General features: G+C 35.0%; 1 protein-coding gene across 2 annotated transcripts; it reads right to left on the reverse strand.

Moving 5' to 3' along the window:
• Positions 1 to 12,442: 12,442 nt before the first annotated feature.
• Positions 12,443 to 21,308, reverse strand: LOC137406294 (S-adenosylmethionine-dependent methyltransferase Rv2258c-like). Of its 2 annotated transcripts, XM_068092843.1 has the most exons (7): positions 21,204 to 21,308; positions 19,561 to 19,663; positions 19,155 to 19,363; positions 17,781 to 17,900; positions 16,690 to 16,830; positions 15,439 to 15,657; positions 12,443 to 13,180 (listed from the first exon to the last, which is right to left on the reverse strand). In XM_068092843.1, exons 1-7 carry the CDS (start codon positions 21,277 to 21,279, stop codon positions 12,933 to 12,935), a joined length of 1,116 nt encoding a protein of 371 aa, XP_067948944.1. In that variant the 5' UTR covers positions 21,280 to 21,308; the 3' UTR covers positions 12,443 to 12,932. The 2 variants fall into 2 exon arrangements, with proteins under 2 accessions (XP_067948944.1, XP_067948945.1); XM_068092844.1 differs by lacking the exon at positions 16,690 to 16,830.
• Positions 21,309 to 23,611: the final 2,303 nt, after the last annotated feature.

A 23,611-nucleotide genomic window follows, 5' to 3' on the forward strand; every position in this document is an offset into this window, starting at 1 on the left:
TGCGCGTTCACAACTCGAGTTGTGAACGCGCAACACGACTTTTCAAAAGTAAGGTGCAATATATTGGTATTACGGTAGCATAACCGTAGATCTGGTTATATTAACAATGGTAGGCTACATCAATAGGCACCCGTTAACTAATAGAAATTAAACTATGTATGTACTGTAAAACTAAAGCTAATAGCGAATTATACTGCGCCGAGTTTGCAACTCGAGTTGCACAACTCGAGTTGTACAACTCGAGTTGTAAATTACCAACTCGAGTTTGTAAATATAACTCGAGTTGTACAACTCGAGTTACACAACTCGAGTTCATCAAAAATCCAGGCCGAGTTCTTTTAACAGCAACTCGAGTTCAACAACTCGGCTCTAGAACATCTCATCATTTCATTTTCTCTAGCTATATTTTCTATATATGGAATTTATTTTGGTGCATCATTAAACGCCGTTGAAATAATTTCTATGTTCATTTTCGGTGTTCATTCAGTTTTTTGTCAGGTTCTAGAGAGATAACCCTTTTTTCATTTAAAAAGGAAGTGGCCTACCTCCCACATAGATTGTTTTGTAGTTTGCTTTTTACATTCTACAATTGTTTTTGTCTCGTTATATTTATAGAAATAAATATATCGCCAATATATATATAATTTAAATGTGTCTATATATTTAAACTATTATTATTAAATTTCTGTAAATGTTCTGTAAATGAGACACCCCAATTACTCACTTTGCTTTTTTACAAACCCGTGTTAGTTTTGCGTATAACACAACTCGAGTTAATCATAAACCCAGGCCGAGTTGTACAATTCGACGACTCGAGTTGGACAACACGGTAACTCGAGTTGTACAACTCGAGTTGTGAACGCGCAACGCGAGGCACTGTAAGGCGCCATAGGTCAAGGGATAATGACAGAACATTTTGGGGCTGGATTTAGCCCGCATCAACTCCAGTGTCTTTATTATCTTAGTGTATTTAGTGCCCATGCATGATTTAATCACTTCAGTTCAGTTTGCATATCTGTTAAATGTGTAATTTTTACTTGCTACGGTTTTGTGAAAACAAACTCATTGTATAGCTAATAGCAAGGCATTTTTACCAAATTGGTACTTTAGGAGTTCCGCTGCAGTTTTAGTGGGTTATGTCTTGTCATAATGTTATGCCACAAGACTGTGCTATGATACTACCATGTCACGATACTGCGTTATGATACTGTCATGTTCTTATATCATCTTGTCATTTGGTATTACACTTGAAGATAACTCGTAGGAGTGGGGGGAGACAACCCTTACTTCTAGCGTATCTTCACTGGACCCAACAATGATGACGGTACAACCTGCTGTACCCAACAAGAGGGAGCTGAAACCAACTCACTTGTGCTCTGCTGAAACCAACAGAGTGGTCTGAACCCAATGTTGCTGACGATACAACCTGCTGTTACTAACAGGAGAGAACCCAACTTTTGCAAGAATAATAACTCGTTATCTAATAATTTGTTGCAATCTTGTTCGAGCTTGCTGATAGTCTTTTAATAACGATCAGAAATGATATTTCTCCAACGAAAAACAATCTTATTATAGTAATAATATCATGTGACTTTTTCAAAAGCATAACATAGGCTGAAAAATTGCATCAGTATTTATATTACATTGGCGGGTGGCCTAGAGATTGCCAGTTATTAAAAATTATAGTGTAGAACTACAGTTATGCGCTATAATTTGTAGACAATGGTAACTGTACAGGCTTAATCGTTACAATAGAAAAGTTTCTACGACGTAAAGAAAGAGAATATTGCATTTTATTTACTTATAATTCCGAACTGTATAACTACAGTCTGATATAATTTAGTGTTGTACAGTTCGTCCAAAGATATTTCAATAGCTGTACATACTAGCTGTAGCAAGTGTTCTTTTTTTAATTAGCTATATTTTGTACAAAATACTAGCAATATTTTTACCTTTAAAAATCAATAGTAGTTTTTAAAAGCTTTCTTACATCATTTTTTTGATCTGTTTCTAGCAAACCATGCGTCAAAGTTTTTTTTTGCTTGGTGTTAAAGTAATGTGACGTGTTATTGGCATAGATATAATGAATTCTACAGTGAAAAATAATAGAAACAAGCTTAATAAGTTGGTGTAGAGGAAAGGAATAAATGTATTTGTTAAAGAAATGAATGAAGAAACGAGGAAAAACAAAAATGAAAAAGTGGCAGGGCCCAGTCCGTCAAAGTCGGTCTGTCTGTAGTCACATTGTCAGTTATAGTCTCCTTGTCAGTCGTATTGGTTTCCGTCTGAGTAAAAGTATTTGTCATTCTTGTCATTGTTTGAGTCGTCTCGTTCCACAAGTCCAGCCGTCGAGGTCGCGTGTTAGTCAAACAGTCAAGTTGAATCGGTCGTCTTGCTTCAAATATATAAGCACGGAAATTGTTGTCGTTAGCGTATTCTCGCTAGATTACCATTGGACTGGGCTCTGCCGCTGGAGGTGGAGTAGATGAAGACGATGATGACAAAAAGTATAGAGGATCCCCTGGTTCAAAGTTTTGTTGTCACATACGCATGATGAAGCAAATAGTGTATATTCTATTCAACTTTATTATTTATGCTTGTCAACACCATGAAACTACAATAAAACAATAACTTGATTGTCGATAAAAGGTTGTGTGTGTGCGTGTGTTTTATTTAATCAATTAGTAGAAATATAACAATAAGCCGAAATAAAGATATAGTAATAATATTGATTAGGTTGAACAAAAAGTGAAGCTTAGTTCTTATTGTTAAGGCAGGACGTAGCCCACATGCGCAGTAGCACTGCAGCTAGTCGAGGCGCTGGCCCACAGGAATTGGTAAACTTAAACGGCAGGTCTTTCCTCTAGGAATCTAGGTTTAACAAATGGCTTTTCATATTAATTCTAAAACTAGCAAAAGCAAAAGTTTTGCGTAAGTCTATTGGAAGACTGTTCCATTGCGATGGTACTGTGCATAGAGTTATCTCTCCCTAGAGTGATAACTGTGCCTTCAACAACACGAGCGTTTCCGGTGCCAACAAGGAGCGTTTAGGCCACGCCCCTTTTTTGTGCTAGTCAATCATAGTGATTGACAGAACAATAACATCAGCCATGAGAATGATCATGAATTTCCACAGTTAAAGATGTAGTTGCGTCAAAAAAGTCAATTTAATGAAATTAGGACACATAAAAGGCTAAAACATCAGCTACAATTTGATGCCATTTTTGTCTTTGTAGACCAACCCTGTCTAGAGATATATGCGTTTGAATGAGGCCCTCTTTTAAAAAGCTCACGTTCCAGCGGGTGCCTATTTCGTGACGTCACAAGCAAGGTATCTGAAACGAAACCACGAGCAATAAATATGAGGTCGATTCGTTAGCCAATCATGCGTGCGAAATTGTTATATAGGCCGTAATAAATGTTATCACTCGTAAAACGCGTTGTCTGTGATCTCGAAGATTCTCCTAATTAGAGAATTCATTCTCATTACTCGTTACTGATTCAACGCGTTTCAACAATTACTAAGTTATACATAGTTTTAAAATGGCTTCAAGTTCGAGCGACCGCTACTCAGAGTTATCTGAGCAACTTTTAGTAAAATATTAGAGTAGACGGCCTATGGCCAAAGCTGACAGGCGTCAGCAGCGTTTTGCTGCAGAAGAAGACAGAATGGAGGTAAATTAACTTAGAGTCTTCTATACTTAAGTAAATGTAATATTTTTTATAGTCATAAATACATATACTAATTAATAAAATGATAATTCTTTGCTATCTCCAATCATCGTTTCATAGCTTATCTGCCGTTTTACCTAGCTATAATATTTTTTTCGAATTTTCTTTGGTAAATTAGAGTCATGATTACAAATTATTTTCACTCGTAGGAAGTGGGTAAAATCGATTGATCATTGCAAATCTTTAATTTCCAGAACCAAAGCTTCGAATCGTTGGTTTGGCGTACTTGTGCCTTTATTAAATGTTTATTCGTTTTTAAAATTACACTCGCAATCTATTTAACTCCCAATTTGGAAGCTGTCAATAGATACGCTTTAGAATGACATATCTATGAATGACATATTTATTGCATCTACTTTGTTTACATTTACATACTTGTTTTACTAATTACAGAATGTTTATGTCGTCCCACCAGCCGAAGAAGCTTTGTCAGTGTGGAAACTGCCATAAAGGAGAAAGCGAGACTTGAATGCGTGCTGGATAAGCCATGATGTTTTGTTTGAGTTTGTTGCAGTAGATGAATTTGTCTTATTGTATCAGCTAATACTATGTGAGTGGCCACAACTTGATGAATATTTTTAATAAAAGCTTTATGCCGAGATGAAAATATTTTTGCTTGTAAAAATTATATAATAAAATAATATTGTTGAAGATAATGCAAAACATGATTTGCAGAATATTGTAGTGAATCGGATATGGTATATGGGTGTCCGCAGAACTGGAGAATGTGAGTTCAAATCCAGTTTGCAGCAGACTTCTCATCCTTAAAACTCTATCCCTGTCTATATTCTTTTCAAAGAGGTGGCTTGCTTATTTCACTTATTTAGTATTCGGTAAGAATACTACTAGTAAGAAACTAGTACGTAGGCAATAGGTAATAGGCGACATAATGTGGGCGGGGCTTATGGGAGGCTGTATATCGTTTGTATGGGTAGCTGCAGAACTGTGCTGATACAAAGACCGCGTTCTACATAAGTGACTTGACAGAATTACCGTAGACCGGTAGAATTGGTAGTCGGTACCCAAATGTTTACACAACATTTGGAGAAAGTGAGTAGAACAAATTTTCAATTTTCATTATTTGAGGCCTTTGAAACATTCATAATAATGCATCTGTAGCAGGATTTAAAATTTTATTCTAGCCAACATGAGCAAATACAAAATAAGATATATGCCAATAGAGCCGCGTAAGACTAGACTTTTATCGCAAATATCCGATGTGAATACGAGAGATAAAGACAGGTTGCCAAATGCTAAACATCATTTTGGGCAAGTCTGGGCACGTTTTGGTGGCCTGAGCGTTTTTACGGCGATCAGATTTTTTCGGTTTTAATCTTCAAATATCTTGGTAATGCGATCGCGTAACACAACAAACAACATATCAACTGATAGGGAAAAAAATGCTTTCTTTTAAGATCAACTTAAATTTGACGCAACTACATCTTTAAGATAGTAATTATTGCTCATATTAAAGAAAGGATGATTATAGTTTATTACTCTAATATACGCTTATTATTTAAAGCAATTCAATACCTACATGACTTAAAAAGGCACTGAATAGATAGTGTTAAGTAAGTGAGTTAATGCAATCAGTTACTCCAATGATATACAGCCCCCACACATGGGGGGCTGTATATCATTGATTACTCATAGATAAGATAGATAGTCAGACTGGGGTTGTATTACATTGGTGTGATGGAAAGCTAATCGACTGCCATCAACTGAAAGTATTGACATTGTATGGTGATAGAGTGATTTATTGACACCACAGTTCACAAACAACCCTTGCATGTAATATTAGATTTCAATACATATCACTCAAATACATAAACTAGCTTGAAGCAAAGATATCCACTAGTTAGTGGACATCTTTGCTTGATGTAAGCAAGCAAAAATTTTGAAAGTTAAAGTGGCAAATGTTGTCATATGTTAAATAAAAATAAATTATACTTAATTATACTAAATTATAATTATTTTAAAATAAAATAGACTTTTTTATTACTTTATTTATTAAATAATTTTTTATTGTAATCATAGCTAAACAGATTATATTTAGCCATTACTTGCTAATTATTTCACATTTAAACACATTTGCAGTTTCATTTTTCTTCCTAATTCATTTCAACAAAAACCTTCTTTCATGATATGAAATTTAAAAGTTGTAGTTGTTTGAAAAAGCTTGAAAACCTCTACAATTGTTTTCTTTTTCCTTTTCATTCATTTGAACTGCTTAAAAATATTTTCTCATGATATGAAGTTTAAAAGTTAGAATGGTAAATGTTATATAAAAATAAATTTTCTGTCCAAAGACTTTTTTATTACTCGGGCAACTCGGGTAGTACAGCTCATAGTTGATGGCAATCGATTAGCTTTCCATCACACTAATGTAATACAACCCCAGTATGACTATCTATCTTATCTATGAGTAACTGTTTGCATTAACTCACTTACTTAACACTATCTATTCAGTGCCTTTGCAAGTCATGTAGGTATCAGAGATTACGTGCATGTCACAATTTCCATTTCCATAATTCATTTCCATATTATTTCTATTTCCATAACATTTCCATATTTCATATCCATATTATTTCCATTCCCATCACATTTCTCTACTTCATTTCCATATTATTTCTATTTCCATAAAATTTGCATAATTCATTTCCATATTAATTCCATTTCCATAACATTTCCATAATTCATTTCCATGTTATTTCCATTTCCATAACATTTCCCTACTTCATTTCCATAACATTTCCATAACATTTCCATTATTCATTTCCATATTATTTCCATTTCCATAACATTTCCCTACTTCATTTCCATATTATTTCTATTTCCATAGCATTTCCATAATTCATTTTCATATTATTTCCATTTCCATACCATTTCCATATTTCTAAAATAAAATTTCCATATCCATTTCCCTAAAACTATGGAATATTTATATTTATGGAAATGGATATGGAAAAGTAAACATTTCCATAATATGTTTAGCGGTTAATATATTCCCTGGTAAGTATTGAATTGCTTTAAATAATAAGCATATATTAGAGTAATAAACTATAATCATCATTTCTTTAATATGAGCATTAATTTCTATCTTAACTGGAAATTCATGATCCTTGTTCAATCCTTCTCATGGCTGATGTTATTGATCTAGTCAATCACTACGACTGACTAGCACAAAAAAGGGGCGTGGCCTAAACGCTCCTTGTTGGCACCGGAAACGCTTGTGTAGTTATCACTCTAGGGGAGATAACTCTATGGTACTGTGTATGCAATGAAGGTATGTTAATTATACAGTTGATCATCTGCAAAGCCATTGGCAACATATAAAATAAAGCATATAAAATGAAAGGTATATAATTTACCTTAATAACGCATCCAGAAGATTGCTAAATAGTACGTGATCCTCCTTCTGGTTAATTCTTTATTATATGTGTATATGATATTGGCGTAATAATGAAACTTGATACAAATAAAAGAAAGTATCAGTATTGAAATACAGAGGTGAAAAACTACATGTTGTTGGCTCAAAGGCAAACAGAAAAATGACTTCAAGCACACCTAATCAAATGTATAACACTATGGCAAGTCAGACAGACCACACAAGACCCACAGACCACCCAAGATCAACAGATCAACTGGCATTCATTCTGGGCAGGAGCAGTGAATGATACAGGGTGTCTAGATTGTGAAGTGCATGATCAAATTAGAAAATTTAACAAAGACAAGCAGAACCTTCCAAAGAAGGTGAAGCTGAGGTGGTTGTAGGTTGATTATAACTGGTAGAAGGTTGGTGGTAATCGTTGAGACTCATATCTTCGAGGTAATCTACCTATCAAGAGAAGGTGATAGCATGTCAGCGCTGCTCTACATTTTTTCAGATGATTATTATTTAGTGTAACACATTATGGAAGTTCTCGCCTTCTTAAATTTTTTTTACAATTATTATTTTGCTGTAAATCATGAGTTAAAGCTGTAAAGGTATTCCATCAATGTTGTTAGAGATGTTGGTAATGGAAACATTTTTGCCATGGCTGTAAGAGGAATTCCTTAGGGATGCAAAGATATTGTATATGTCAAAAGTACCTCACAGTAGCCAATAGTGTTTTGTCTTAAATCTAATGCACAACAAGACTAGAACACAGGATTTTACAAGAAAATAAGTTATGTTTATTGGCATTGTTAAAGCTTAGCTTTACCCAGGTTAATAAGCTGACAAGACCAAACACATAACCCAGTTAGTCACAAGCTACAAGTAGCATCAGCGTAACAGCATAAGTATATAACACTCACGTTTGGTCCCATCAAAATTCCTTGCAAATTTGAGGTTGCATGTTTCACACCATCTGTCATGACACGATTGACACAATGTCTGGGTGCTCATCTCGCTCTGTTATTTAAAAATAATATTATTATAACATACATAAAAACCATAAAGAAACTTAACTGAGCTCTATTCTTTTTCACTCTTTCTTGTCAGTATTGTTAAGAAAGTTAAGAGTTTGTTAACTGAGACATTTCAGACAGTTTATTTTATAGAGTTACTTAATAATACTTACGATTACTTTAGGCAGTATGCAGCGGGGAACAGCGGTGAAGCACTGAACAGCGGATAAGACTAGAGAGCAGGGGAGATATACAACTTGGCACAGGCAGCAGTAATGCGTAACCTGAACAAAATCTGTGACAACACTAGTTTCAGTAGAATTCTTAGAATACAACCTGTGCGTTCTTGTCACTACTGTTATGTATAGAGCTTGTTTATTCTAGAATGTTCTATGTTGCTGTTTACTTCTCAGCAACTTTATAAAATCGGTGTAATAATTTAAACACCGAGTTCATTGGCTACGAGTATTCTATAATTAACCTTACCTTGTATAAAGAATATTAATAATTCAAACAATTTCAACTATAATTGTCTAACGGTTGGACTACAATAAGGAACATGTGAATCTGTTAGCACAATAATTACCATCAACACAGCAGTGGATAGAGTAGGAAGGAGTAGACAACCAACATACGTATAGTTAGATGTGATTGATATTTTAATTAGTTTAGGAATTTTCAGTAGATGTAATGTCAATGCTAAACAGCATCATAACCAAAAAATTTAAATATAAAAAATATTCTAGAACCACATCTTCTGATTCCGACGTGAAGAAGGTCAAAGGAGGTACTTTTACCAAGTTTTATTATAATTATTTTATGTTCTTTCAAGAAAGATTTGCATAGTGTGAAGAAAATACAATTAACTTGACAAAATAAGAAGCATATTTTGGAAAAAATCATGTTTTATATATTAAAGAGAAAGTAATTGAGAAGAAGTTAGCTAGTTACTGCGCAGATGTAAAAATTTATGAATGAAAACCAGGAAAAAATGCTTTTATAAATTTGAAAATATAAAATGCTAAAATGTTTAAACTGGTGGGGGCTAGACTATCTGTATATATCCTCCTCAGGTTTAGAGTTAGAAGTAGTCTTTCAGGATTAATGTCAGATAAGATGCTTGTAGCGGATAAAAAGGTTATTATTTTTAAACATTCGTCGCCATAGCAACAACATCTCTCTTTCTCTACCCCCCTCCTTCCCTCTCTTTCTCCTTCTCCATCCCTCCTCCTTCCCTCTCTTTCTCCTTCTCTACCATCCTTCTTCCCTCTCTTTCTCCTTCTCCACCCCTCCTCCTTCCCTCTCTTTCTCCTTCTCTACCCCTAATCCTTCCCTCTCTTTCTCCTTCTCTACCATCCTTCTTCCCTCTCTTTCTCCTTCTCTACCCCTCCTCCTTCCCTCTCCTTCTCTACCCCTCCTCCCTCTCTTTTCTCCCTCTCTTCTCTCCCTCTCTCTCTCTCCTTTCCTCTCCCTCCTTCCTTCTTTCTCTAACTCTCCTGCTCTTTCTCTCCCTCCTCTCTTTTCCCTTCTCCCTCTCAAAATCTACTAACATGTTGTTTGTAAGCACATACAGAACTGGCATGTTATTTGTAAGCTTATCTACAGAGACACGGACATGTTACTTATGAACAGCTAATATACTGGTGTGTTAATTATGAGTACATAATTAAAGAACATATATTGTAAATACTAATCCTTGTGGCCCTTGTAACTGTAAATCTGTGGATACTTTGATCGATTAGTGCAGCATTTTAATATCTGATAAGAAAATTGGCCAACTTTTTGTAATAACTCCTCTATAATAGGAGGTATTACGGTATTAATATATATAGTGTTGTTGGTTCAGAAGTAGCTGCAATATACCTTTCAAAGGTTATATTGTGGTGGTACCTAATTTTCATACATTGATATAAAAAGTCAGTGTCATTGACCTATGTAGCTAGTAAATTGTTGACTAACTTCAAGAAGAGTAGAAAAGATTTAAGGATTGGTATTTTATTGTCTGACAGGAGTTTCGTTTTTGTAAACTGTATGTTTTGGTTAAAAACATTATCAATATTTTGCTTGTATTATATAGCATGGTATCAAGAATTGACCAATCATAGTCTGGTGTTCTGAATGTTACTGCCATGGCAACCATCTCCAAAGCAGTACACTAAAACTAATAGCAGTTGCACCAATCGTGGTTCAAAGTTCGGCAAGCTTTCTGGCTTGGATATTATGTAAACACAAATAAAAAGTGCTGTGAATTCTTCACCACTTGTTGGGTACTACACTGAAATACTGCAAAATAACACATTTTATGTACTTCATAATGGTAATTGTTGTGAGTTTTCTTGTTGTGGAAACACAACTCTGAAAACCAAAAAACTAATCTCATCAGAAAAACATTGTCATCATTAAAGTCCAGTGAACCACGGCCTGGTTTAGCGTTAGTGGACTTAGCTTAACATCCAGGCATCCGAGTGTCCAGGTTTGTTTCCCGTGAGGTGCAATCATTTTTCTTAACGCCCAGGCGGAACGACGGTACGACTTTTGTTATAGTAAAGATTTAGAGTAACTCAAGTTACCCAAATTCATTGGTAAAGAAACTTAGCCAATGGCAACAACACTATACCTGCCACGGTTTATGAGCTGTTTAACTTCTTGAATGAATGTGTAGCATAAGTAGTAAGAAATGTTTTTAAATAATCTATTTTAGCTATTCCTCGCGCTTTCAAACATTTGAATTATGCATTAGCCGGACACAAACAGAAATAAGCAAACACCTTCATTTTAAACTACGAATGGTAAATGTTGTATACGTTGATTAGAAGTAAAAAATTTTATCATATTAAGTTGATTAAAAGTAAAAAATTTTAATCAAAAATCTTTTTTGATTACCTGTGCAATGTTGGGCATCCAACTAGTATATTTATAACCGATGGCAGGCTAGATTAGGCCATTTAATAAGAGATTAATAATTAGCAATAAAGTTTGATACAATATTACTTTGATGTTTAGTACTGTTATCATGGAATATTAAATAGATTAGATCAAGCGCAAAATGGCCAACCTAAAAATGGCCATTGTAACTGTTTTATCTCTATCAGAAATTTTATTTTCTATGATATCAAAACATGATAAATATTAAAACAGGTCAATTGTGTAGCCTCCTGGTACTAGAGATGGAGGGTGTGTAAATACAGGTTGATAGGAATACAAAGCTAGTCTAACAGAGACTATGTAATATTTAACTTAACATATAACTCGGTTATCTAAATACTGCTGTTTTCATATTAATTTTTAATTCTATTGTTAATTACCCCAGATATTTTAGTATGTCTACTTTTAGTTATTTGAGCCCCGCTTTACTTTTCATCACTTTCGGCGTAGCAGTAAATGTTAAATTTTGCTAAAAGAATTGATCAGAAGTCATTTGCTTTGGTTTTTTATTTGTTATGATTTTCAGAAAAATGTTGCCTTTTTCCTTTTTTTTACAGAATTATGTATAAAATATATATCAAATTTATAGGGAGATAGATATTGTACATCTCACTAGAAACTTACTATTTATATAATTGAAGTTGTCTACCCTTTGCCTATTTCCATAAATATTGTCAGTCTTTTTATTTAGAGTAGTACACTCGGTAGTCCCACGCACCATGAGAGATCATCATGAGTAAATAGTATGAGCATAATTAACTCTTTTGCAACCAAATTGATTTCTTTGCCAAAACATACGTAATTATGTATTCGATAAAACCTAATATGTACATGTATTTATCAGGGGTATTGATAAATCGTTATAACTTTTAAACCACAGGGTCTACAAAAAATATTTTTATACCAAGAACCCTTTTTGGCTATTTTAAAAAAGAGCTTGTCCGAGTCGGACGATTAATCAAAGTTATTACAGTTTACGGCATAATTATTACTGATAAAATAGGAACAGTAACTTTTAGGAGTATTATTACTCAATAACAATCACCCAAAGTCACCCTAGACGCCTGAACCAGCAAACAATCAATTGAGGTTCAATCCCCAACAAAGGCCACAGATGGTGACTGGAATGACATGCAATGAGGTTTCCTTGCCACACAGAGCCATTGTTTGTTTAACGATGTTCTTAAAAATCCAAGCACAGCCTCTGCTTGCAGTAAGCTAAGCAGAAATCATTGTCAATATTCGAAGAATGGTTCACACGAAACGATTCTGTACCAACGAAGTAATCAGCAATTTTATTATTAAGATTCACTAGCAGAAACATCTGAAACCCTGTTGCTGAAGCTACGAAGATAATCATGTACGATCTAACAATACAGATGCCCAAATAGTATTAAGCACCAAATGTATTTTATTAGTAATCATTCCATAAATTAGCCAAAGATAATCCTTCATATTTTATAAATGCAGCTGTATACACATAAGAAAATAAAAAAAAATTGGGCTACAAGACGGGAGACTAGATAAATAATTGGCAAATATCAAAGACTTGATCAGAAATGTCTGTAAAAACTGGCAAACTTTAATTAAGGGTGGCCACTGCATAACACAACCCAAATCACAGAAGTTAAGCCCTAACCCAAATCACAGAAAGCAAATCACAGGCTCAGGCTGAACCATTAAATTCTGGCATCAATTAAAAATATCCTAAATTACATAGAGCTACTCAGGTGATAAACTAAACAAATCTATTCATGTAAGTGTCACATTTTCCGATAATAAACATGTTTGCATTTCAGAAGTCTTATCGTTTCACAACTCTGGTCATAGGAAAGACATGAATCAATAACATAGGGCAACCTTGACCTAGTGCGTATGAGTGATTAAGTCCCTTTACTTGACTCAGTTTTGGCTTTTTTACTCGTCACCACCTCGGATGACTTTGTAGCTCGGAATGTCCGACCGAGGTCTGTAGATGATGACGTAACATCTGTAAGTCCACTTTCATTAAGTAGTTGCTCGATAGCCTGAGGACCACAGCACGCGCCTAGACCAGCACCTCCAGGGAATCGTAGAGATGTAGGCACACAGTATAGGCAGCTGACAATGTATAGTGCAGAACCTGCGCCAGCTGTAACATGACAAGGAAACAGGTTTGAGAGGCTCCCTTTCTATAACGATGAACTTGCACAGAGTTTTGGTAGCTTTTATCAGAATGTATCAGTTATTTTTCTACAATTTGCAATTATTTTTTGTTTATTAATTTAATAATTAATTTATTATTGTTTTTGATGGTTGGGGTGACTTAGCCGGCAGAATATTTCAAGATTAAAATCAACAAACCTTGACTCAGATTCAAGCGAGAGTGTGATTATCAAGTCTATAGTTGCACTTCAACGAAGAGATCGACAGAATAGAAAAAGAGATGCGACTTAAATGAAATAGCCGATATCAAAAATGAGAGAGAGCAACTAGTGGCATCATTTCACCAAGTACAGTAGACGCTCCTATAGCGTAAATTCCAGATAACATAAAAACTTTATGTTAAGTTTTTGCTTCCTACGATGTAAAAAATTCCATATAACGTAAAGTTTCAAGTCAGGCGAGTTCTCAGATTCGATTTGAATGTTAATTTATCTCGCCGCACTTGCAAAAGGAACGTGCGTGTAGCGTTACAGTTATTATATATACATGTACAACATTGGCCAGGCCTGTATTCACTGGTTGCAAGTTGGGGCGGCTAATGTTAGGCGACTAGTTATGAACACCTGGGGGCGTGGAGGGGGCCGTGTAAGCCCCCAAAAGGTTTCTCTCATGTAGGGCCTCAGCAGGGCCTCTCATGTGAAGTTTTAAAAATCTTTATCGGAAAGTATCAACATTTATCTATTTTCTGATATTTGTTTTGTTTTAGGTGATGTGACTGCCGGAACGTTTTTAGATTAAAATAAGCAAAACTTGACTGCAGTTAAAACAGTCAGAAACGCTTTTTCTTTTACGCGTTTTAACAAAGATCAATTTTGCCGATTTTATTTCAAGTTCATCCGGAGGTTTCCACGCTTTCGATAGGACATGCCCTAGCGGATGTTTGGTAAAAATTGACCTTTTGCATACCTTTATAAAAGTCGTTAACAAGAATATTTTGCCACTGATAATAATAATGACGCCTAAGAACTACTAAAAGTTGATGTTTGTCTCTATGGCTTGGATTAAAGTGATATTCTACAGCGATAAAAACCGTCTTCATAGCCGTTGGGCAAATAACTATTCGAGTAAATGATGTTGAGGTCGAGTTATCTGAAGCAATTTGTCATTGCGTGGGAACGGATCAAACAAATCCGTTCAAGTTAACCTCGTGTTCGAGATGAAATGTTACATTTTATCCGAGGGCGAGTTATCCGAGTTTGACGGTACTTAACCGTGAAAAATTTCTAAAAAGTTGGGGCGGCTCAGCCGGACAGCCGCGCCAGGGGATACGGGCCTAACATTGGCAACAATCTAGTTCATCGAGATAGATGGTCAGATGTGTCGACAAAACAGAGAATAAGATAGCTTCAATTGTTCATAAATATAAAGGCAATCGATTGGTGTAGACGTTACACCGTCGGTTCACCAATCCGAATGTCACGATATGAAATATCATCCAAAGTTATTTTTTATTCTAACTTGGACCCCTAGTAAAAGTTAGACGACGAACAGGTAGTACCACTTTTTGCGAAACATTTTGTTTGTTTTTCTTGTAGTCGCATAAAATATTTGTTATTAGTGTTACGTTGCAGAATAGACTTTGCTGTTTAGATAAATAAGCAAATTGTTGTAAATGAACGTCGGATGTGTGCTCTCCATCAACTTATTGTAGAATTACCGCAATCATGGTCTATAAAACCAGTGAGGTTGATCATAAAAAAGAGAAAAGGTGTCGATGCAAACTAATATTGTTGCAGTTAATTTACAGCCCACAAATTAAGAACATCCAAGTCAAGTTTTTCCTTTTTATATGCCAAAAAGGGTGAGTTTTGAAAGATCTTAAAACAGATTAGACAATTTATGTGTAATTTACTGTTCTTAAAACATGAAATCCCTATAACGTAAATGATCCTGGAATGAATTATCTATGTTGTAGGAGCGCCGACTGTATTTTCCTTCTGAGCATTTTAACCACGATCAAGTTTTGCCAATTTAAATCGTGAAACTTGTGATCCTGGCAGTCAGATCACCTCAAACATCAAAAACAATCACAAATGATAGAAAAATACCGATACTTTCTGATAAAATATTTACTTAACTTTATTTAGTGTAAGTTGATTTTTAACTAGTCAAATGAGGATATAATAAAATGAACATCTGACAAACACGTTCTGTGAGCATGTTGTTTTTATTAATTGGCCTTACCACATTTTGTTTTATTCTCTTGGACACTGCCGAACATATCAAGATCAGACATTAGAAATAGCCCTCCTTCATTGAGTAGTTGGAGTACCCCGGCGAGCAGCTTTGAAGGATATGACACATCATGGAAAACATCGAAGAGCATAATCAAGTCGAATCTGTCTTCCCGATCCGATGGCACATTGCAAGCATCAAGAACTTCGTAAGTAACATTGGGCAAGTCTAAAAATGACAAGACAAAACTTTGCAGAGTTATCGCCAGAAATATGACTAAAACAGACAATTTGGAGAGCTGACTTATGAAACAAAATCACCTGAGAAGACAGCAATACAAAATGACATAGATTACTCAAATGGCCACCGATAAATTAAAAACTGCAATCACTAAAAGACACTTGTAACAACTCCCTTCAAATCATTGAAGAAGGCTTGCTATAGAGTATAGACGATATCAATATCATATACAGGGGGGGGTGGACCCACACCACACGACATTAATTTGCTCCAGTGTTCGCATCTTAACTTCCTAAGGCAAAAATGTTGTATAGAGGGAAACCTTGTAAAAGATCCAGTAATTATCTAATTCAAACACTCCTAATAAAAAAAAACATCAAATATTATATACGTATTGTTCATATAAAAAATTAATAACTAAACAGTAGATTTCCTTGGTAACTATAGTTACCTGCAGTAATTTTAGTGTATTTAGTGGTTATGACCTGCAATACAATGTAAAATTACTACGTACGGTATGTACCTTATGAAGTTCTTACCTTCGAGACATATGCATCAGATAAACTTTTACTTCACTTAAATGAATTTAGCTTACTAAACGCACACTTAAAGCTAAGGTTTAGACAGGATCAAGGTTAGTATAAAAGAGACTTTTGACGACACTCCAACTCGTGACATTCAGATTGGTGGACCGACGCTGTAACATCTGCACCAATCGATCGTCTTTGTATTTATAAACAATTGCGCAGCTACCCTATTCTCTGTTTTGTAAGCACATCTGACGATCTATCAGGACGAACTAGATTGTTGGAAAAGTTATATATATTATAGAAATAACGCTATAAGCACATCGTTTTTCTTTTGAAAGTGCGATGAGATAGATTAACATTCAAATCCAATTTGAGAACTCGTCCGACTAGACAAATTACGCTATATGGAATTTTTTACGTCATATGAAGGAAAAACTTTACATTTAAACTATCAGATCTCACAGACTAAACATAAAGGAAATAGATTTACCCTTGCAGTTCAGTTTTGCTTTATCCAGTATTTGTTCTGATATATCGGAGGCTACAAAGCTGCTGTTTGGGAAAACAGATGCCATAGCCTTGATGGGAACCCCGCCGCCACAGCCGATTTCCAGCACCCGTCCACCACTCTCTGCAGAAACACCTTAGTCTATCAACTCAACTGTCAGTATATTCCTGGTATGAAAGCAGTGGTTATGCAGTCTACTGAGTATCATACATTTAAGTGTACAGTAGTACCTCCACCTATGAGCTTAATGCATTCCAGGACTGGGCTCATATGTCAAAGCAATATTTCCTATATGAAACGACTAAATACCAATTAATCCATTCCCATGTTGTGACAAAACCACACTAAACCAAACAAAACAAAATCTCTTATATATTAAGACAAAAACACTTAAAAACAAGGATATTACGATATAAAAACATGTTTTTAATTGTGGTAATTCAGTACCAAGGCTCACAAAGTAACAAATGCTTATTTAGTGGTTATGATCTGCATTAAAATGTAAAATTACTCTGTACAGTAATGCATAGAGTTCTCACCTTTGAGACATACGTAGCTGCTAACAGCAGTCTCAGAGAGACTTGAAGGCAACAAGCTCGATACGCTACACTGCTGTGATGCTTTATAACATAAACTTTAAATTCATGAAAATTAACGTAAGCTAAATAAGAGATTTAGTAAGCTAAATAAATTTAGCTTACTAAAGTTTTAATCTTACACCAAATTTAATTCTAATGTCGTCTTCATTTAAATATTGTATTATCATCTTCCAGCTTCGTGCTTCGCTTCCAGCTTCATTTTTAGCAGGCCTATTTAAAACTTTTTTAAACGAATCTGACGAGATCGACTGAAAGCAGTTTTCGAAAGCAGCCTACTTAGCCGTCACACCGAGAACTGGCTGGTCTACTTGTATCTTAAATTTGTCTCGCATCGAAATTCTGCTCGTATCTCAAATTTCTCATAAGTTGGTTCACTCGAAGGTCAAGGAATTACTGTATAAATTCGAATACACTCAATATATACAGCTGAGGCGGATCTAGCAACAATTTCTTACATGTGCTTAATCTGAGTACCTAGTAATTTGATAAGACTAGCATCAGCTAGCAAGTCCTTCACATTGCGTGCATCAGCCCATGGAGTTGAGTGCTTAGCTAGGAAATCGTGTAGCCCGGGATACTCATCAACGTCTCTTCCTGCAGAATGAATCAACACACTTATTGCTCACTCCTTGTATGTACTACATTCTTCGTTACATGCATGCGTCAAGAATCAGTGAAATCATTTGAATTGTTCTCTCATATTCAATCAACTGCAGTTGATGTTATAAGTGATGATGAGAAAATCTTGTAAACTTTGAACCATAACAGCTTTCATTGTTTGTTCATAGGTAAATTAAACACGCCGACTCCGATTTTGTACTCAAATTAGAGATTGATCCACTAACCTTCAAAGTCAGTTTTGTTTTTGAAAGCTTTTTGAAGCGATTCAATATCGGTGTCTCAAACGACACAATCGACACAACAAGCCCCGCCCATGAATATGTGACGTAACCTAACTTTGTAGGGACGGAAGTTGGGGATGTTTAGTCCAATCTAGAATTATAGAGATGGGTGTCTTAAAACCCATTATTCTTTAATATGATGTTTAATAGGCTGAACGCGAAGAAAAATGAGCTAATTTTTTGAGTTAATTTCTCTTCGCGTTCAGCCTATTAAACATCATATAAGAGAATAATGGGTTTTAAGACATCCATCTCTATAATTTTAGATTGGACTAAACATCCCCAACTTTCGTTCCTACAAAGCTAGCATATGTCACATATTTATGGGCAGAGCTTGTTGTGCCGATTGTGTTGTTTTCGAGACCGGTATTAATACGCTGTAAAAACCTTCATTACTTTGAAAGTTAGTGAAACAATCTCTAATCTGAGTACAAAATCGGAATCAGCATGTCTGATTTACCTATGAACAAACAATGAAAGCTGTTAATGGCAGTTGTGCTTTAATATTTTATAACTAACCCCGATACACAGCACATCGAATCAGCAGAAATATTGTTGAAAGATAAAAATGTGTATGACCACAGCATGTAATAGGTTTATAGTTAGTAGTAATAGAGTGATTACTGCAGACGTTAAAAGGTGACACTTCAAATTTTATGCGAGTAAAATTTGACGTGAGTAATATTTGGCATAAGTGGTTAAGGGTTCAATTCAATGTTATAAATTATTTTTACTACCATATGCTATATTAAATATTGCAATAATCCACCAATCTTTTGAATACGCTCAAACACTTATTTGAACTTTTATGACATTTTGTAAAATTATTTGGTGGAGACGCAGAATAATGCAATCCCGACACTATCAGTATGCATGAATGACCTAGGCAGTTCTTAAAAACTTTTGACAAAGAAACAGATGTTTTTTGCAACTCGATTGAGCTTACCTAAAGGTCCATCAACGGCAAAGCACTTCTCAACATTTCTCGCATTACTCAAGACTCCAGCAAGAAGTTCAGAATTGATAGCGGGGCACCCTTCGCCGACTAGGGTGGCGACTTTATACGAAGCTATCCAGTATCTATCCTCCCCCTCTATCTCAACATGGTCAATGACATCACCGCACACCAACGCGTTCAGCCATTCACGTACATATCTAAAAGAAATAGTGAGAGAACCAATCTGTATTTGGAGTTTGTTAAGTTTTTACCAAAACATTCATAGATTTAAAATTTAACTAACCAGACAGCGTATAGTAAGAGACAAGATATTCTAAACCACACAATACAATAAACAATTGAACATGGATTAAACTGTAGAGAAGAATATCGAGGTATACCTCAGTGTACTCACCTTTCCCTGTACTGTAGCTCTTCAGCTAGCTGCGCACTAGTAACTGCTGACTCTCTAGTCTGTGACAGTTTAGCGAGTCCATCAAATAAGCCTAACCTTTTACCTGCACAACATATACACACTAACCTTTTACCTGCACAACATATACACATTAATTTTTTACCTGCACAACATATACACATTAACCTTTTACCTGCACAACATACACACATTAACATTTTACCTGCACAACATATACACATTAACCTTTTACCTGCACAACATATACACATCCAATCATGAAGTTGAATGTGTGCAGGAAAAGGCACACCTCAGTACAAGGCCAATGATGCACATACAAACAGCCATGAACACATATGCGCATACAATCACACACTCACATAGGCAAATACCTAATAGTCTATGCAATGATAGGACAAATCCGCTCTCATGAAAGAGAGACAAAAACATCATGAACAGCATGAACTAAATTTAGGTTGGAGTAACTGAAGTGGAACTTCATAAGTCTTCTCAGAAACAGATGGATATACTTCCTAAACTGCTTGTCTACAAAACTAACATCAACTCATAAGAGGTTACTGGTATCATATGCTTCAAGTTACTAGTATCACACCCTTCAAGTTACTGGTATCACACCCTTCAAGTTACTGGTATCACAAACTTCAAGTTACTGGTATCATACCCTTCAAGTTACGGGTATCACACCCTTCAAGTTACTGGCATCACACCCTTCAAGTTACTGGCATCACACCCTTCAAGTTACTGGCATCACACCCTTCAAGTTACTGGTATCACACCCTTCAAGTTACTGGTATCATACCCTTCAAGTTACATGGTATCACACCCTTCAAGTTACTGGTATCACACCCTTCAAGTTACTGGTATCATACCCTTCAAGTTACTGGTATCATTCAAGTTGGTGGCATCACATCTTTCTCAAGGATATGTGTAAAAGATAGAGCACATTCTCTTAATTGTATTACTAACCTCTCACTACATAAACCGATCAACCTTTCATTTTAAATTTGATTTCTGTTAATATAAACACTAGTAATTTATAATACTTACAAACGAATATAGGCTTTGGACTTAGACTTTGGATTACGGTAGCTTTTATAGAGGAAATTTGGAATATGATCACACTTTTTAAAAAAATTACATTTAAATGAAAAACATTGTATAAAAATTTTAAATTTACTGTAAAAATATGTTTTGATATTCCCACTGATGTACTTTGTTATTCGTGTAGATATATCAATGTAATCTATAACAAAAAGCTTTTAAACATAATTGGAGTTTCTTATACAAATTCACAGCTTCTATTTATACTGAAAAAGTATTTTATTGAGTACATAATATAGCGTAACACAAACAATAAATTACAATGACAGAAAGCTTGCTCATTTGTCAAGACTCATATACTTTTGAGATGCTGGGTAATTTAGATATGTTCCTTTGGCAGTTGATCATATCTAAACATCTAAGTAATGAGTATATGCCCTATGATAGTACCAGCAACTTCATTGACCTTGAGGTCGAGGTTGTCTTCCTTTCATCCGCTAAGCAAAGCATAAAAATGGAGAGCAGAATGAGCAGCAGTGGTGCTGCAACTAACAAATTGTATATAAAATAATGTTACTAACCCATGGCGATGCCTGCTGACACAAATCCCTGGGTGAGTGTGTCCATGACCCTCTGCGTGAAAGCTTCTTCCGACATGTTCAGAAATTAAAACTAGCTGTGTAACTAAAATAACGAGACAATCATGTTTAGTATTGTTAAAGTTTCGCATAAACATTGTAACTGGGGTATCACACTTCTATCAATTTATCATAAAAAACCTATCGAAATGATTAGATCCCATGAACAATTACAGATTAAATAAAATTTAAGCAAATTCACATGAACAACATAACAAATGTGGGATAAGAAGAATATATCCATAATCAGTGACAATTGACAGTTTTCAGCACACCTCTTGACAAATAAAGGTATGAATGTGGGGCTGTGATCTTACAGCTAAGGACAGGTTAAAATTATGGCTGTATGAATAATAAAAGAGCAAGATTCAAAAAGTAGATCTCAAGATCTTTCCATACGATGGGAGCGTATACGAGACGGGAGTTATAAGAAATGCACGCGCAACAGACTAAAAATAATTTGCACTATTCTCATTGAACCCACAAAAACTGCAAGAATACTGCCTGTTTTTCATTTTACACGCTATAAATTTGTGTCACAAAAAACTACTTAATCAGTGAGCCAACATTTTGAAACATCGATAAATGACCTTCACTCTCCCTAATTATATTTAGCAAGGCTTATGAAGTACCAACAATTTTCCTTCATGTTATGCATGCTTTCATATCGTCAGTCAAATTTTTCACACCTAACAATAATGTTGCTACATTAGTCGTAAGTCAAGGTTATGCCGAGTAGAGTCTAAGAAAATGCCCTGACCAGGAGCGACAATAACAAGAAAAGTTTTTTGGTAATGATGTTAGGGATGTGATGTGCATCTGAAATGCAGTGGCATGTGGGTGCAATGCTCACTTGACATACCAGTAGCACAACTAACGCAAAAACTGGGCAGACATAATGTCCTTCTAATTAAAAATACAATCTGCATGCAAATGCCTAATCTAAACCAACTACCAAAAGACGGTGGCTACAGTGGCAATAACCAGGCTTTCATAACAATGTGACATAATTAATCCAGTGCAAGAATGATTAGCTCATTTGCCAATGTAACCTTAAATAAAATAAAAAATTGAAAGGGTAGAAAAAAGCAATATTTTAACAAGGTTCGTACACAACATACATTCCACATAATTGTTTCACATAGTTCAAGATTTGGAAAAGGCTTTAGATTACCGATTCTACATAAACGCAATAAGAAATAACTTTGTAATGGCAAAGACTTAAAATGAAGATGACAAGAACAATACAACACTTTGTAAACATTGAGGAAACCACTTGCATCATAAGGCATCAGATTAATAAGTATGGAGCAATCTACTTCTCCATAGAAGTAGATTGCTCTACTATATAGATATATATATATAGACTATATATATACTATATACATACTATATACATGTATATAATACTACTTAGTATATTTGCTTAAAAACCAGAGCTTCGGATACAATGAACTAGTCTAGGTTTAGCTGGACACAATAAAGTCTTTTTTTCATTAATTTGTTAACATTTACAAGTACATGCGTTTGAAACATCCAAATTCAGATGCATGCACTATTGTTTACAGGTCTATAGCATGTTTTTAGGCTTCTCATGTTTATGAGGGAAAATATTTATCAATTGAACTACAATACTAGTTTTAGTAGAAGGCAAGATATCAAGCTTGGGTACAATGATGATTAATCAAACATTTGTGAAACGTCGATAGTTGGTTCTTTGCTGAGTTCGTACCTGAGCCATACTCAAAATTATAATTTGATTGGGGTGAAATTTTAACTTTAATCGTATCAATGATTGCCAATCATTTTTGATTATATCTAGTGAAATGGTCTATTGGGCTTTCAACTATTTTACGTTTGTGATTCAAGAGTGTATTTACAATCACTTGCGTTGTAATATACAGCAGGATTCAATGAGGAATATCGAATAAAGCATCATCTTTAATCTGTACAGTATTGTAGTTCAAGTTAAGCGCTATCAATGCATTTGCGTGTGATAATCTTACTGTCTCATAATAATACTTTGTATTAAATGTATTATCGCTCAAACTTTGTGTTTTAAAAACTGTGTGCAACGAATGCTTGCACTTGCCAGAGATGGGCACTTGAGTTAAAATGCTTGCTCGAGTAAACCTTAAGGTTCAACTCACAAATAATTGAATTGATGCCTCCTACTAATAAGAATTGAATTGATGCCTCCTACTAATAAGAATTGAATGGGCTCTTTACTGACTCGAGGCTCTAATTTTAATAAGCAATCGAGTCAAAATGCCTTATTGCTTCCCTTTATTACTATTACCTCTTATGATTATTATCATTGCTGTCCATGACGGGAAAATCCTTAATGGACA

The sequence above is a fragment of the Watersipora subatra genome, chromosome 10 (assembly GCF_963576615.1).
Source record: "Watersipora subatra chromosome 10, tzWatSuba1.1, whole genome shotgun sequence".
NCBI classification, from domain to species: Eukaryota; Metazoa; Bryozoa; class Gymnolaemata; order Cheilostomatida; family Watersiporidae; genus Watersipora; species Watersipora subatra.

Bases quoted from the DNA above. Each gene is read 5' to 3' on its own strand.
- LOC137406294 (XM_068092843.1), bottom strand. From the start codon at position 21,279: ATGTCGGAAGAAGCTTTCACGCAGAGGGTCATGGACACACTCACCCAG. The intron at 19,364-19,560 runs GTGAGTACACTG...TATTTCTTTTAG, and splicing joins GAGCTACAGTACAGGGAAAG to ATATGTACGTGAATGGCTGA. The intron at 13,181-15,438 runs GTAAGGCCAATT...GTCATGTTACAG, and splicing joins AGAGAATAAAACAAAATGTG to CTGGCGCAGGTTCTGCACTA.